Source organism: Osmerus mordax, chromosome 3 (assembly GCF_038355195.1).
Source record: "Osmerus mordax isolate fOsmMor3 chromosome 3, fOsmMor3.pri, whole genome shotgun sequence".
Classification (NCBI taxonomy): domain Eukaryota; kingdom Metazoa; phylum Chordata; class Actinopteri; order Osmeriformes; family Osmeridae; genus Osmerus; species Osmerus mordax.
The window spans coordinates 17846679-17864163 of record NC_090052.1 but is presented as its reverse complement, the minus strand read 5'-3'; the positions used below and the strand labels follow the sequence as shown (position 1 = coordinate 17864163).

The 17485-nt window shown below is 42.7% G+C and overlaps 1 protein-coding gene across 1 annotated transcript; it reads left to right on the top strand.

The window, feature by feature from the left end:
• The first annotated feature begins 10500 nt into the window (after positions 1–10500).
• Positions 10501–12897, top strand: LOC136941118 (suppressor of cytokine signaling 3-like). The gene is made up of 2 exons (XM_067233529.1): positions 10501–10695; positions 11438–12897. The coding sequence occupies exon 2, from the start codon at positions 11592–11594 to the stop codon at positions 12222–12224; it is 633 nt and encodes a 210-aa protein (XP_067089630.1). The 5' UTR covers positions 10501–10695; positions 11438–11591; the 3' UTR covers positions 12225–12897.
• Positions 12898–17485: the final 4588 nt, after the last annotated feature.

Here is a 17485-nt window from a genome sequence, read left to right as displayed (position 1 = left end):
CTCAGGGATTTCTCATTGCATTTTAATCATTTAATAGGACACTTATCTAAATTGACTTGCAATAAGTACTGAGCAATGAGTCTAGATGTAGTCTGGGAGTGAACACAATGAGAAGTAGGCAAGAGATCTACAGACCGTAACCATATTATAGCCTGCCTGCTTGTCCGTTTGGGATCACAAGACCCATGTAATGCCCCTCTTGAAAACGGCACCCAAGGACTCCATACCATAGTCTGTCTACTGGACACACACCACACTGTGTCATCACATTCCAGCCCAGATGCATTCAACATGCTGTGTGTGTGTGTTTAAAGGACTGCATTGTGGTTTGTGCTGATGAGGGAGAGAGAGAGGGAGAGACTAGCCACGCTGCATGTCTCTGTGAGCCTGCAGGATCTTCCATCTCCTCCTCTAAGTGGATCCATGTGACATTCGAAGTCCTCCAATTAAGGCCAGGCCGTTTCCCAGAAGTGCAGCGGCCTCCCCCTGCCTGCAGGCCCACCGCGGCGGGAGAGGGGCGCACCCCACCGTGCTTGGGTCTGACCTCCACTGGCATGGAGAAACCTCTGCCAACAGGAGACTCACTGTATTTACGCCCGCCTCCACAGGCACCCAGACAAAAGCATGCACAGAAACGCACACACACATAGTATCACAGTTTCTCGTAACCTACACATAGTCTGCAAAAATACCATTGAAGATTTGTATTTTCTCAGTGAAGGGCTGTAACCTTTTCGAGATCATCAGTGTTCTGGAACAAAGTCAGAGCGGACCACAGACCCAACAACTCTCTGACATCCAGGAACACCAGTCACTGTGGTGTTCCTTTAATCCTGTTGATGAAACAAGCCTGCCACACAGACTGACTGGAGCCCCCAGCTCACTGACACGTCAGCTAAGTTACAGTAAGATGACAGGCTCTCTATCGTGGTAATATGTAGCATCAAAGCAATGTATTGAGCGGGCTGAGATACTGAGAAACAAAGAACCAAACAGACACAGATACACACACAATGTCGAACTGTAGCTTGTGTATTAACAGCTGGTTTGTGTTTTAATTTATCTCTGTGAATCCTGTTCACATTCCTCCAGGAATAGTGGACTTTCAGAGATTCTGCCTTACTCCTGGAATTCACTCCTGGGCCGGATTTCTGAGAAAGAGAGTTCATGATAATAACACTAGCACACACTCAGAGCTATTGAGGCCACAAAGAGTGGTTGAGACAAGCAAGGCTTTAACCTTGACTCTCCCCTCTTCCCAGTACTTCTATTTCATTTGAATTGAACATTTACAAACTCTGCACACCATCGGTAAATGTGCAGTCGACTCACAAATCAAAACGAAGATTTTATATTTAAATCAAAGGCAAACTCACTTCAGTTCAGGGAAACTTATTATTATTATAGGATTCATGTGTTTTTAATGACTAGCGCAAATGTAATTTGAAATGGGATTTCCTATAACACTTTTCTTATCACTCGTTTCGACGAAGGACTGATTGACATAAGTACGTGGCCAAGATTATCAGAATGTGATACAAGTAGCTACAGCACATTGCATTTGCTGATTAGATTCACTGCTATGCTGACGACACGCAGCTGTACCTGTCATTCCCCCCGACTGATCCGGGGATCTCAGCTAGGATCAAGGCCTGCCTCACAGACATCTCCGCCTGGATGACCGAGCACCACCTCCAGCTGAACCTCGCCAAAACAGAACTCCTCATCATCCCGGCCAAAACCTCCATCACCCTCTACAACATCCGGAAGATCAGGAGATACCTGTCTGAGCATTCCACCCAGCTGCTAGTTCAAGCACTTGTCCTCTCAAAGTTGGACTACTGCAACTCGCTGCTCGCCGGTCTCCCAGCATGCGCAACCCGCCCCTCTCCAGAGGATTCCGAACGCGGCGGCCCGTCTGATCTTCAATCTACACAGACGCTCCCATGTAACCCCGCTCCTCATCTCCCTCCACTGGCTTCCTATCACGGCCCGTATCAGATTCAAGACCCTGGTACTGACCTTCCGAGCGGTGAGCGGGACTGCACCCGACTACATCAAGTCTCTCCTCCAGCCTTACACCCCCCCCCCCCCCCCCCCCCCCGCCACCTACGGTCTTCTTCTGACAACCGTCTGGTGGTCCCACCGCTCAAGAGCGCTTCTCCTGTCTGGCCCCCCAATGGTGGAATCAACTCCCCACCTCCATCAGGGACACTGACTGTCTCCCCACCTTCAAGAAAAGGCTCAAGACGCACTTGTTCCGGGAGTACAAAGGCACTTAGGAATGCTTGGCTAGACCTGATGTCAGTTTCCTCCAGGATCACAATGACTCGTATTGAGAGACTTGTTGCTCTTGTTGGTTAGTTGAAACGGTTTCAAATTCTTGTACTCGCTGTGAAATATTTTACTGTTGATTGTTTTTTCTACAGGTACACTCTTGCACTCTTGTGTGGAGTTTCATGTTGTTCAATTGTAACTTGTTTAACTGCATGCTCTTATGGTTCTTCCCTTTGGCACTTATTTGGTTTTCCACAATGTATGCTTTATGTTTTGGCTGCTCGCAATGTTTGGGGCTATCTCGTTGTTATGATCAGTGACCTATGCTCTTTTGTAAAGCTCTCTCTTGGAAGTCGCTTGGTATAAAAGCGTCTGCTAAATGCATAAATGTAAATGTAGATTCGACACACTGGTTTTGAAATGTCATACACGCAGTCTAGGTCGGCACATTGAAACTATCATTTTGCATGAAACTGTTTTATGATGTGTGTTTCTAACCCCACTTTATCGTAGCAGAGAGACCTGCATGTAATTTTGGATAAAAGCATTTGCTAAATGAATATATTATTATAATTGACTTCTTTTTGCAGATAATGGACCCACCATTTGACACTCGAACACACTAACCTGGATCATATAAGGATATCGAGGTATCAGATCTCCTCTTGGCCAGTCACCAGGGAGAATGACACCTTTACTGTGTGAACACCTCATAATTAATCTCTTTGTTCCATTCATGAAGAATGCACAGACAGACGCATCTTTGTCTGGACCTTGTAGTACCAGGAATTTATTATTCCAAGTAAAAAATATTTTGACGGAAAGTCTAGAGCAGCAGAGCAACCTCTGAAAGGTTCTGTTGAAAGCCTTTATGAAAAGAACAATGAGGTCACAGTTGTCCCAGAGAGCTCATAGTCATGTGGAATATTCTGCAGAGTCACTGAAGTGGGTGACTCTCATTCTGGGAATCATTCTTTGATTTGAATGCCCATGACCCAACTAATTAGCATTTTTGGCTGACAGTTTAAGGTTTATCGTCAATCTACAATGAGAATATAACCTAGCCTATTCTAGCCAATACCAACTACTGTCACCCAATCACCTAGAAGAGTAAGTTAAACATTCAAAAGAGTGCATGACAGGACTTAAACCTTCTTGCAACAGTTGGGAACAAGAGACCCCGGGGATTCAGGGGATTTGCTGGAGAGCAGGCAGTTTGTTTATGCACGTAGGTGCTGGGATTGGAACAGTCTGTACTGTGCTTCTAGGAGGGCTGGAACCGGGAAAAGAAGGAATAGGGGCCATATCTTGGAAGGATTCCAGGAGAATTTCCTGTCTACAGGGAGTGCCCAGTAAGAAGCGGGACTGGAGGAAATGCTTTTGATAGGGGAGGGCTTCAGACCCTCCCTCCGATTGGCTGACTCAGAACCAGATCCCAGAAGGTTGTCAGATGATCGGAGCGTATCTTGTGGATGCTTCAGGAGATAAAAGGCAAGCTGTCAGATAAGGCCACGAGAAAGGTCTTCTCTTTTGCGTCACTCTGTGCCACTGTTCTCAGAAACCACTGTTTGAGAATGATAGGACCGAGGAGGAATGTTGATTGTGCATGCCTCCCTTGGATTAAGGACCATAAGAAGATACCTGGCAAGTAGTGGAGGAAAACATTTACCAGTACCAGGATGGGGTGTCATTCCTATGCAGAGAAAATTGTGCATACACACACACATGCATGCACACACCCACAACCAAGTTGCAGCAGCACCACAGCCCCAATGTATGTGTTAATGCTAGAACCCAAGTGGGACTTTTGTTCCCCATAAACCATTTACACAGAATGAATGATTCATGGGGAGTATTCAGACTAGGTACACCAGAAACAGATGAAAGATTTCCTTGGAAGTACTGACCCTGGCTGATTCATCTATTCAGAAATATGAGGTAGAGGAAGCCCTGTAGGCAAATACTTCTGTGCAATACTTTGAGACTTATGAAGAATAGATTTTACTCGTATGTTTCCGCCAGCTTGTTTGCTTGAGATGGCCCAGGGAGCACTGTATACCGTGCCGGTGTGAACCTCGCACGTGCACACTAGATCCATCCGGAAATGTCAGACACCGCTTACTGGCACCACTCAGGATCAGGTTACTACTGCCCTGTGTGTGTGTCTGTGTGTGTGTGTGTGTGTGTGCATGCATGTGCATGTGTGTGTGCCCTGTGCAAGTGTGTGAGTATGTGTCTACCCAAAGCCTGTTCAGCTAACTGGCAGAGTGTCTCAGCTGAGCAACCTTTTTCTATAATAGTGCAGACATATTATTTACCCTCTGCCTGATGACATCAGCTGGCTATTCCTGGGATTTGTGGGAATCGAAGTCCATTTTGAATTTGGATTATGTCATTGGCTCCTCCATCTCCTTACGTTCAATACTGCAAAACGGATGGTGGCGTCTGCAGCAGCCCGAACGAGGTGGACCGGATCATATGAACCCTGTTAACTGCTCCAATGATCCAATCAGTACACCTGATGCTGCAGTTGATCATAATCTGAATACAGTAAAAAAAACCTGACTGGATAACTGCACTCCTTTTTTTATTTACCCAACATGAGACAAAAAACACTTTGTTGCTGGCACAAGAGTTGCTGGCGATGATCTCACTTGTTCTTCTCCATAGGGGAAGACGGGCCACTTTTGATCCGTGGAGTGTTTACTGTTCCGCACATGTTGTTTGAAGTCTAGCGTTGCAACTGCAGGGGGTTTAATATTGGCCAAACAACCCAAACAACCAATCAGACCACATATTGACGCAGACTTATCAACATATGACAATGCAATGCGACAGGAAGTTACACAATGAGGTGTGAGATCCATCATGTAGAGACTCCGTCCAGCAACTCCAGCTTTGAGCATATGAGAGGTGGGGGCAAAGCGACACCCAGCCTTGCACTACAGAGCTGGAATAGGTGTCAAAGCATAATACCTATTCCTCATATCATTGGGTTCTGATATAATCCCATGATATCTCAAATCTGTTTCAGGAGCTTGTACAAAGTTTCAATTTTATACAAAAGTCTCAAAAAGTACATTCCAATGACCACAAACCTAGACTAACCCTCTTTTTAAATCCTGAACATGAATTGATTACATTTCAGAAAAAGACATTTTAAAGCAGTAACTTTGTGGGGGAAAATACGAGACACTGCTTAGTCTCATGACGTTAGTTGCATTGTATTTTTAGCTCAAATTACTTCCTTAAAAGCGTGACGTGAATGATCCATAATATAACAACATGCAAGTGAAACTTTCCATTACCCTTTTTCACAATGTCACACTTCACGTCAAAATGAGCCTTCCCCTGAAGTCAATTCAGCTAAAAGTAATTAGGAAACAAACAATATGAATTCCCAGATCTAGTCATTTGATGGGCATTTCTCCATCTGGTCTCCTAATAGCCAATGGAGAACTTTACAGTGTTGTGCGAAACACTGTGTTTTCCTCTCTGTAACTGAATCCCAGGATCCTGTGGCCTTACACATCATCACAATATCTCTCTCTGTACCTGTTTGTTCTCTGTTCCCCTTCACCAGCTCACCTGAGGTCATGCCAGGAAACGCCCACAGGCCATGAGACGTTTCCCAACACTTGAACTAGTACTTCAATGTTTGTTTGTATTTCTTCTTACTTTAACAAACATCAATAGGCCTACTATTTGTATTGGTGGCGTTACCAGTATTTCATACTTTAAACAAACCATGCAATATAATGACTTTACTGGAAATGTATTCCAATCAAAGGGCTGGACTCTGCCCTGCCCTTGGTAGAATGCCTACCACACATTGGCACCAAAATACCAGGCCGACACCCAACAATTCCAGAAACATAATCAGAATAACTGAGTAAATAAGTCACTGTAACACATGCTCTCTTGACATGGTCCAAATGACATTATTTTATTTTTTTGAAGTTAAATATACAGTATGTATGTCCAAGGTGAAAAAGAGGGCAAATAACAATGTGATAAGCGATCATAAAAATTGGATTAACCTTCCAGAAAACCTTAGTTTTGATTGACATGAGATGACATGAGATGATTTACATGAGATGATGACTCTCTCACTGTCTTTCGAGACTGCTAATCTGGACTGTTCCATCCCAGCTGGGATGATGCTTAAGGCCAGAAGCAGGAGAGATCATGTGAGCCCAGAGGAAGGAATGCTTAGTTAATGCATTTGTCTTCATGCACCAATATGACCGGCTATCAGTCAACATATTGTGGGACCATCTAGTGCCAACAATCCATTCTCTAGATATGAGGGGAGAACCATCTGTTGGAGGAAGCTATTTGGCTCTACTAGGGGACTTTTCTATCAAAATAATTTAGGTTTCCTCTCTAGATTAAAAGTGGAAACACGTTTGTCATGATAGTTGTGTGTATTGTAGCGATTCATTAGAATAACGAGGTTTGAACTAAAAAGCCCCACTTCTCTTTTTACTATAATGTCAGATTCTCATTATCTCCATGCAGGGAATTTTATGTTACACTCTACATAACTCTACATAAACTGCATAGAACCCTTAGTAACAATAGTATAACACTCGAAAAAGGTTCATGGCTCCAATTCCAGTCCACCCTCTATTATATATATATATATATATATATATATATATATAGTATTTTATCACAGGGGCCATAATTCATGGAATTTTCATTTGTTCTGCCAGGGCTGTGATTGAATGTTTTTAAAGTATGTTTCCTTGAGAGAGCCAGAATTCAAAAGAAAAGTGGAAGGGTATTTCCAGGAAGAAAAGAAATGAAAGAAAAAAAGAAATATCAAAGAATTATAAATCACTTGTGCTGTATATCACCTTTGGATTGTATGATACTTTTGCTCATAGTCGCTCGTTTTACTCGATTTTGCTATTGTTAAGTCAAATTTATATCGACACACAATTACAAACAATCAGTGTTAGCCAAAGTGTTGTACAATTAGCCAAGGTAAAACAAGGCACCACAATTAACCAGTATTTATCACAAGGACTCAGACACAGACAGGACAACAAAGGTGGGGAGAACAAGTGGGTCGTTATATATGATTTAAAACCAGTAGTGGGCGAGGACCTATTGTGGAGGGGAAGGTTATTTCAGAGCCGTGAGGCCACAACTGAGAAGTCACAATCACCCTTTTGTCTTTTAGGTTATGCCCAAGCACAACACATTTGTAAAATGTGAGACAGTGTCAAAGAACCTTTCAGAGTACAGGAAAAACAAACACACATTCTTGTGTAACAAACAGACCAGGAAGTTTCTGATTAAAGTCATAATGGGGAAGGGTTAGGCATGACTTCTACAATTGGGCAAAATATGGCTTTTACATATTTTACTGGAATCGCGGAATCAGTTCTGAGAATTATGCAGATACTTCCTCTATAATAAAACATCAACTTTTTTATTTTTTCATGTAAGAACTAAAGCAGGTGATGTTCTCTGAATGGGACTTGTGTTACATAACCGATACGATATCTCTAGTGCCAGGAACCTCTCTGATAACAACCTGTGTAATATGGTGACAGTGACATAACTGTGTTGTTATCTACTCTCATACCTTTGTGGCTTTCCAATCAACTGCAATAATATAGTAGTAATGTTACTTCATGGTGACTAGTCTGTGTCACCTTATGCAGTACATAATACAGTGCAGGTTTGTCTAATGTCAGTGTGGCGTAAATTAAAGGAGGTCAAATGGCATAAAGAGTCATCGACCGAGATGATATCACCGGGCAAAAAAACTACATAGGTGAGAATGGGCAGTTTTTTCCTTAACAGTGTTGTTAAACGTTGTTTTACTGAATCCTGAGTTTACTGTTTATCCAGCTATACAGTACAGAACATAATGCATAGTGATCCCTTTTTTGTCCCTTTTTGGGACAAGACCATACTGTGGATAAACTAATTAAAGCAACCTTTCAGAAAAGTCAGAAAATATATACTTTTCTAACAACATTCTCCTTTCCCACTTCTCTTCTCAACACAGAAAATCTTGCTCTTCTTCAAACAACAAATGGATTTACTGGAACCTTCCTCTCAGCTTTGGCGCCATATGAATCAGCTACTTTGGACAAAAATAAAGTGCTTTGAACCACCTAATAGTTTTGGAAAAACATTTATCTTTACGTTCTCTCTACAAGAAGACGTTTACTTTAAGACGCTCCACGAAGCGGTCAGATGCTGCATGTTCTTCATGCAGTCCAAAACAATGCTTAGAAATATGACTCCCAAATCATAATTGACTCATATATAAACAACATGGAACATCAAACAAGCGGTCAGCTGTGTGTGTGTGTTCAACTAGTTGTTCATGAGAGAGAGAGACTATGAGCCAAATATATCCATCATCTAGCCAAGGGATCTCACTCTGTACTTTACATAGCCTGCCAAAAGCAATGGGCTTTAAAACAGCAGTGCAGTTTGGGAGTTTCTCTTAGCAACGGGTGGGTTAGCTTGCAAGCACATGTAACCAACCCCCTCCCCCCCCCCCCTCCCCCTCTGATAGATGACCTCGGGTTAAATACACGCTGCCTGTAATGTTTAAATGTTGACGTCCGATCATGGTTAAATACTTGTGTACGTCATCCGGCATCCTGCTGGTAACTGCAGCTCTTGCACTTAAAACGTGGCCCCCGCTCACTGGTCATTTTGTAATGAACCAAAAAGATGTATTTTTAAGCGTGTATACTCTTGGGGGCCTGGGGCTGCTGGTCATTTCAGAGAGGATGTTCCTTTTTTGTATTGTTTCACAGGAGACTTGAACATGTCCTGATGCCGACAGCTCCCCAGCCCTTCCTCTCTCTTTATTTCCATGGTTTCCCCCGGGAGGCTATGAAGTATTACAGTAAGCTGCTGGTCTTACAACCATGACACAGACGGGTTTTCTAGAAACAACGGATACCTCGCTGAGTTTATCTCCGTACTTCCTTTCCCCCTCCGCCAGTGGGGGTCTGATTCACACGAGGGCACTTGACTCACTTGGACACAGCTGGCCCTTTCCAAACTTCATTAGGGAACTTGGGTCTGGCGTCAACACTGTTGCACGCACTCCACACGCCCTCATAGGGATGTTTAAAAGGACGCGAAACGCCAACTTAGGGACGGAATTTGACACACTGATGTACGCCAATGCCCAACCTATCGGCCGGGCTCTGGCTGACCACAAGAGTCCTCATGGGGATGAGGGGGCAGCTGGACGGAGTGGGGGGGGGGTTAAAGGAAGGGTTGTCAGAAGAGAAGGCCTGGTGTGACTGGAAGCCTTTATGATGTGCCCATGCCTCCCAGGATGAAGTCAGAGCAGTGTTGTTCATGCAGTGAGTTCTGGGGAAAGCATGAGCACTGCCCAAGTCACACTTTCTGTATGAACAGGATGGGCCTCATGTTTCGATTACTCTTACAGTACACACATAAAAGATACCAGGTAATAAGATATGGAAATGTTGTCTAAATGTAAATAGCCATCCTCGTGACACTGATCTTCAGGACAACAGCTGTAATGTTAAATTGTCTATTTTTGACATTTAGAAGAACACTAGTCTTCTAAATGACTACAGTTCCAAATGGTTCAGAATTGTAATTCATGTTCTTAAGTGTCCATTCACACAGGTTCAGCCAAGCACTGGTGCCATCCCTTGGGATGATTAACATAAAGGCACTGCAGGCTTTCATGTCTGTTGCAACGCTCCACTGAGGCACAGGTTTAGCAGCCTACTTTATATCCTGAGACCGTCTGTACCAACCATATGTTACTATGCCAACTCTATAACCCCACAACTTTTAAATAATTATCTAATCCATTATGTTTTGGTACATTGCTATAAAACTTATAATGAGATAAAGAAAACACAAAATGTGAATTGAATAATGAAATAGAATGATGTATTAATGTATTGATGTATCATACATTGAAACATTACACGTTTGAACAGTAAGGAGTCTGTGTACACACGTTGCCTCGAAATTGCAAATCAGGAAGACTTACCGCTTGGAACTTCATAACTTCATTTTGAAGGAATAGCGAGGGGGAGGGGATGGCCTCAGTGAATACCAGGAATCCTTTAAAAAAAACTATTCTTACTGACAATCTGCCAAGAGCGCCTTACTGGAAGAGGAGGAGGAGCCTCGTCAGCCCCGACACATTATGAGCGCCTGCCTCACACGCAAGATGATCACTAACAGGCAAACGGTTCAGAGAGAACCCACCGTCTGTGGATAAAGGACCAACCTATATTAATTGAAGTGAATTAGAAAAGGATACAATTTGTAGATCATTGTTACACTACAAGAGACAAGATCGACTAACTTTTTCAACCCTGCTCTGAAGATACCGAACAAACTATTTCGAGTTCAAAGCTGAATAGAGCCGATACAGATAAGGTAAAAACTGAACTGAAGTATTATTTGCTTAAACTATGTTATGGTGAACTGAATTAAAAAGCCTAAACGGCAACAAAAAAAATAGATAGTAGTAAGTGTTTCCGTTTATTATGACTGGCCGGGGTAAAATTGTGCAATGGTTCAAGAATTACGCTGCTTTACTGGAACTGACCGCTGTTACCGAGCTTAAGTACACGGAAAAAGTTTATGGTAAATGGATTTTTAACAACGTCCGCCGTGCATAGCCTAATCAGCTCTGACATTCAAATATTATCAGCATCTTTACGCCAGTTAACGGAACCTTACTACAGTGACATTTATAACATCTGAAGTAAGTTTGAAGAAAGTTGTTTGGTTTAAAAGATTTAGAAAAGTTAAACACAGAAAAAACATCAGGGCGCTTGCTTACATTCACAAAGCAGCCTAACAATAGAAACCCTGTTTGCCTTTGATGTAGGCAACAATATTTGAAATAACTAAGACATAATCTTTGCCCAAGAGCATCGTGGGTCGAAGAATATCACATTACTCTCTATCTAGTTTCTCTATAAATAAAGTTACCCAGAACGTTTATGCGTTGCTGTAATTCGATTGATATAATCTGATAGTCTATTAAAAAAGTCCATTCACTTTCTCTACACAAAGCCAAGCTGCTGATATATTATCATTTCACCCAGCATCCAATTCATTCCACATTGATCCACTCACTGATCTCTAACATTGATTCTTTTCTCTTTCCCAGGAGTTTCATCCCTTAACACGGACCTACAACAAGTTGACTTCCAACTTCCCTTGCTGTGGGAGTCACAAGCTGTTCTTTGACAGGCCCTCTCCACTTCTGTCGTCTGCGTGGTGCCTAGTGCTCACCAGGCAGTCCAGAGTGCGGACGCAGCGCCATGGTAACCTACAGCAAGTTTGACTCCGTCATGAGCAGCAGCCCGTTCGACACCAACATGAGGCTGCCCCACCGTTACAAGACCTTCAGCTCCAAGCTGCAGTACCAGCTGGTGCTCACCAACTTGCACAAACTCCAGGAGAGTGGATTCTACTGGGGCTCCATCAGTGGCAAGGAGGCCAACGCCATGCTGGCCTCCGAGGCCACCGGCAGCTTCCTCATCAGGGACAGCTCTGACAACCGCCATTTCTTCACCCTCAGTGTCAAGACGGCGTCGGGCACCAAGAATTTGCGCATCCAGTGCGATTCGGCCACGTTTTTCCTGCAGACAGACCCTAAAAGTATGCTGGCTGTCCCCCACTTTGACTGCATCCTCAAGCTGGTCCATCACTACATGCCCCCCAGCAAAGGTGCCTCATGTGGGGGGAACACTCGAGGAGGGAGCTCCTACTACATCTACTCTGGAGGGGAGAAAATCCCTCTGGAGCTGCTGAAGCCCCTTTCTACCAGCATGTCCACCCTGCAGCACCTGTGCAGGAAAACAGTCAATGGACACCTGGACATCTCCACAAAAAGAGACCAACTCCCTCATCCTCTCAAGGAGTTCCTCCAGGACTATGACGCTCCCATCTAGAGGCTCTGGGCACGTTGTCTGTGGTTGTCACGGACGTACGCAGCAGTTCTGTTACGGTGTACCAAGAGATCCAAGTCCCGAGGAGATGTGGCCTTCACTGGCGTTATGACCTCACAGCGCCAGGAAAGAGAGCTGGCCGGGAGAAGCGCGGCAGAAGCACGCTGCCTAAAGACAAGTGTTCGACTTTTCAGTCAATTACTAAAGGCTGTGGTGTCAGTGGGCACAGGGAAAAACCAGTCCCCAGAGGACAGACAAAGAGGGATCTGCTGCTATTGGATCCTGTGTGTTCAGCTAAAGGGCTCCTGGCAGGTTTGGAGTAGATGGCACCCTGGCCTCTCTTGCCACACATCTCCTCACTGCTGCTAACCATTGAGCTATGGAGTCAACAGCCACACACCAGCCTTGGCTAACTACTCATTCATTGCACCAAGACTGGTCATGGCTTTGGCTAGGAAATTGACATTAGTCATGGATAAGACAAACCTGGGAAGTTTTACACATGACGGTTGAAAGAGGCTGGCTTTCTGAAATTCTGTGTGCTCTGGCCAGCAATTGGTCAGTCACCAGGAACTTACAAGGTTGTTCCATGGACATTCATCTTCAATGTCATCACACCAGTAAATATTTGTCAGGAATGGATCAAAAGGATGAATGTTTTTTCTGAATTTTGCATAAGTGCAAAGAACACAAGAGGAAACTTACAAAAGACAAAGGAGACTCAAGAGACATTAACTTCCAAACAAAGAAACTTGGAAAGAACATTATAGCAATTGTATGTTTATAAGTTTATTGACAATAGACAAGGTCAAACCTCCTGACCTTCTAAAATAACTGAAAAATAACCAACCAGATGGGAAACTAGATCTATGTTTCAATGTAAATGGTATGGCGATACAACGATTTGTCAGCTGTTTGTCTAAGCATCCAACTGACACAGAAAAAATGTACCCACATAAAAGTGGTGGTAGTTATTGCACAGCCAGGAGTCTATTGCTAGCTATTTAAAAAAACAAAAACATTTTAGCCTGTCGGAAAGAGAGGACCCAAGATACTTCTTATTCTTATCTCTTTCTTAAACAAGACAATGTTTACATGAATGAAAATTAAGTGGTGAAAATAATAATCTTGTCTTTTATAAAGATACCACAGTTACCAGCCAAGTATTTGGCTGTAGATGCTTGAAGACATTTGAAGATATAGGTATAGCAGAAGCATGCAGACCGAAACAACTTTGCACATATTTATATAAACATTTCAATAATTTATAATAAAGTGCACTATTTTTCTATAAAGGATTTTCTTGATGAGTGACTTTGTTTTGGGGGACTTACACATCATACATGCATGGACAAGTTTACATGTTTATTTATATCATTTAACAGTAGTAATTCTCATCAAACATTTATTTAACGTTCACATGTCTACACATAATCTTTTTACTAACCCTGAACCTAACTCAAAAGCCGGTCACTGTCATCTGTTTCATGGTAACATAGATAAGACGGTATCAATAGAAATACCAGGGAAGTACTTCCTTAGATTTTAACTAAATACAGCAGAACTGGCAGACGAACATTCATACCCTGGGGAGATATTTTAGAGAAGAGCGAGTGAGTCACGTCTGTGGTTTTTCCTTCTAAGGTAAATTAGTACAGACTTTCACAAGTTTCATCACAGACCTAGATAATGCTATTGTTCTCCAAATTAAGTCAGAAGAGAAGACATCTGGGGGGTCCAAGTAGCATACCACACGACATAATGCACTGATATGGTTATGATCAATTTGACCTTTGTTTTCTAAAAATATTTTAAAGAATCCTAGCCTAAGTATCTGAGCAGACAGGGTTTGAGGTTGATGCAACCCTGCAGTACACGGATGCTCCTTGCATCTGCAAGTTCTTCGGCTTATCAGTTTTGATCTAAGGTAAGCACTTGACACACTGACACCTCAGCAAAACTTTGTCCTTGAGAAGTGTAGCGAGTTAGAGAATCTGTAGAGATGCAATTCACTCCTACACCCAGCCTACAGGGCTCTAGAGACTAAACAAATGCCTGTTTACTGTTAACCTAACACCACACCCAGTCTTCTACATAGAACCAGCAGTCTGAACAATGTCTTCCTACAAGTCTTTGCACGTGTTATGTATCATGTTGTAGAGCAGAGTTACTACACTTACATAATGTGGTACAGATACAGAAACATGGACAGAAAATAATCCTCCATTTTGAACATCCATTTAAATCATGTATGAGCTTTCTGAAATGCTTTCACAACTTACTGAAATATGACAGAATATATTCAGGACTTGGATGACCATTACCATTGTAAATGTTCACTGTGAGTAGTACTTGCCCTGCTCCCTCTGTTCTTTATTGATTATCTTAGACAATAGAACTGACCAGGAGAACTTAGACTTGACATTCTCCCAGGGGATTTACATAAGACCAAGATAGGCCTGTGAACTAAGCAGAATGAGAGGGTTTCTTTGGAATGAGCTGATAACAGTGTTATAAACCATTCAGGTAAAAGAGGATAGCGGTCCTTCCAATGTAAAACATCAGTGCATTTGAGTAATGCATAAAAAGGCAGTCTTTGTTCTCATGAAGGAGGTTAGAGGGCAGGGTGTTGTGTTCTATGGGTGCATTCATGTCCTATTCCACAGAAAGTTGTAGAGACGTCCCAACATCTCAAGACACAAATCCAGACATCCATATGAAAAGAAAGCTAGCTTGGGTTTGGTGAAAGGTACTCAGAGGGAAGACGGTAGGCAAAGGGGGGAGACAAAGTTCAGTTAAGTTCCTGACCAAAGTAAAACTACAGGCACCTTGGCTCACGAGAAGATATGGAAGTGTCAGCAGTAAAACTATTTCACAATATAGGTACTGATACTGTAATTCTGCTATATCTTTGTACAAAGTAATATACCGTGCTCATATCATAATTTCATACAAAATAATAAATGTTAGTCCTATGTTATAGGTGGCGTTGTCTACAATGGGAAATGCATGGCAAAGTTCAACATATCATAAAACACAATGTCATACATAACACTGTTAAAGCAGTGAACGTATAGCAGTTTATACACATACTCAAAATGCTGTTTGTGTAATGGGATGGGAGTCGCTGATCTGGCCTCATTGTCCCAAGCTGTTAGCAATGCACTTGTGCATTTCTACATGTGAACTCCAGGGTTTCTGAGAAATTCGTCCGTAAAGGGCTGGGTCACATGATTCCAGAGAACTGAGCAGAACACTGAAAGCTGTCTCTACCACTCTGTCATAAAACTATAACACGCTCTCTGTAACTCCCCGCCCACAATGTGTTCTGTGTTTCTACGGTAACAAGAGAGTGAGAAAGCGTGTCCTTCTTTGTGCTGGTTTTCTGAGGAAGTGACTTTTACTGTTTATTTTATGGCACTGCTGGGCCAATCAATTGTTGAGAAAGATTGTGAAAAGTGATAATATTTGTTATCGCTGAAGCATACATAAGAACAGAGAAGCTAACCAAAAGGGCAAAGATAAATTTGAGTGGAACATAAAGGTTCTATGGAACAGCTTTACCATGGAAAACATTTGCTTTCTCAGCTATTTTACACCGAAGCAGTTAGTCAAAACCAGACATTTGGTTAAGAGTGGAAGCATATCATTTTTCTTTTTAAACACAGTTAAAATACAGACCTTGGTTTTCTATGTAAACGGCCTTCATAAATACCATCTGCTTTCGTGACTCTCCTTCTGTTTAACCCAAAACAAAGTCTAAATCCTATGTCACTTTGTGGTTTAAACTGAAGATGAATGTTTAAAATCCCGGAGGGATTTACGTGGGGTGAAGTAAAGATTTCGGATCAGTACTTCAACGTTTCAGCACTTCCCGCTAGTCACAAGACCCCCCTCCACAGTGTGTCAATATAAACTCAGAGGACAGCTGGAACGCTGGCTCGCATGGTGGGGAGACTGCGAAACTCTATTTCGTAAGTCGTCCTATTTAGCCCTTCGCTCTGTTTACAATTCCACAACTGCTGGTTGCCATGGTGCGGTCCAGTCAATGAGGTTCACATGCCACATGTCCGACAGGGGGTGAGTCACCGTTTGCTGTTAGCTCCAGGCCCACTCAGATTACTCTCCACACACTCTGGTGTACTACTCAGACTCTCCTTGCTATCCCCAGCACTCCTCAACTGACCTGACCTGCTGTTGTGTACATAAACGATACCAGTCAAAAGTTTGGACACATTTTCCCATTACACCGATCGGCTTCACCTGTCAGTGGTCATAATGTAATGGCTGATCCATGTACAGCTCACCCCTCTTTTCTTTGGGGATTTATTTTCACTTGCGTAAACAACTACCTGTGATTTCCCTTTGCCTCCTTTTCACATTTTCTGTGGTTGAAAAAAGGTGAAGGTGTATGAACATGTCTAGTCTAGGGAAACCAGTCATACAGTTGTAGGAGGAGTTGTGTGGGGGCAGATGAAGGCACACACAAAGAAATAAAAACGATTTGTGTGACTCAACAAAAATCCCTCCTCCAGTCTGCCACAGGGGTGCACAAAGGGAAGGGGAATGCAGACCTACCACAGTTAGGAGTGGAGTCACGGCTACATGATTGCTTCGACCATACCTTGGAGATCAGAGATGTGAGAGCCCATAAGAAGATCCAGCCCCGCCCCACTTCCAGCCAAGCAAATGACTTTCAAAGTACTTTTGTTGCTGTGCCATTGAACGTGATGTCTACTTATGTAACTCCACAAGTTTCATGACTGATAGTTAGAGGACATAAGATATATACTTCCTATATATCCTGCTATTCTCACAGGTGTTTAGGCCATTTTTTTATTAGGCCACAATTTTTTTTCTTTTGTTCCTGATGTGCCAGGTGTTGCAGCTGACACAGTGGAATTTCCCCTCTGGGATCAATAAAGTGATACTCTACACGACTATACTATGCTATACTATACTATACTGTACTGTACTATACTGTACTATAGTATACTACTATACTGTACTATACTGTACTATAATATACTATACTGTACTGTACTGTACTATACTGTACTATGGTATACTACTATACTATACTGTACTATACTGTACTATACTGTACTGTACTGTACTATACTACACTGTACTGTACTATACTGTATTGACCCTTTTGTGTAAATTTCCATGTTGAGGTTTGGTACTAGGGGTTAAATTAAACACTTCTGTGTAATCTGTTGTAGTGTGTTTCCATGGCGATGAAAAATCAACATGGCTTCCAT

What these genes read in the sequence shown, in the direction of transcription:
- LOC136941118 (XM_067233529.1), top strand. Translation starts at nt 11,592, where the DNA reads ATGGTAACCTACAGCAAGTTTGACTCCGTCATGAGCAGCAGCCCGTTC.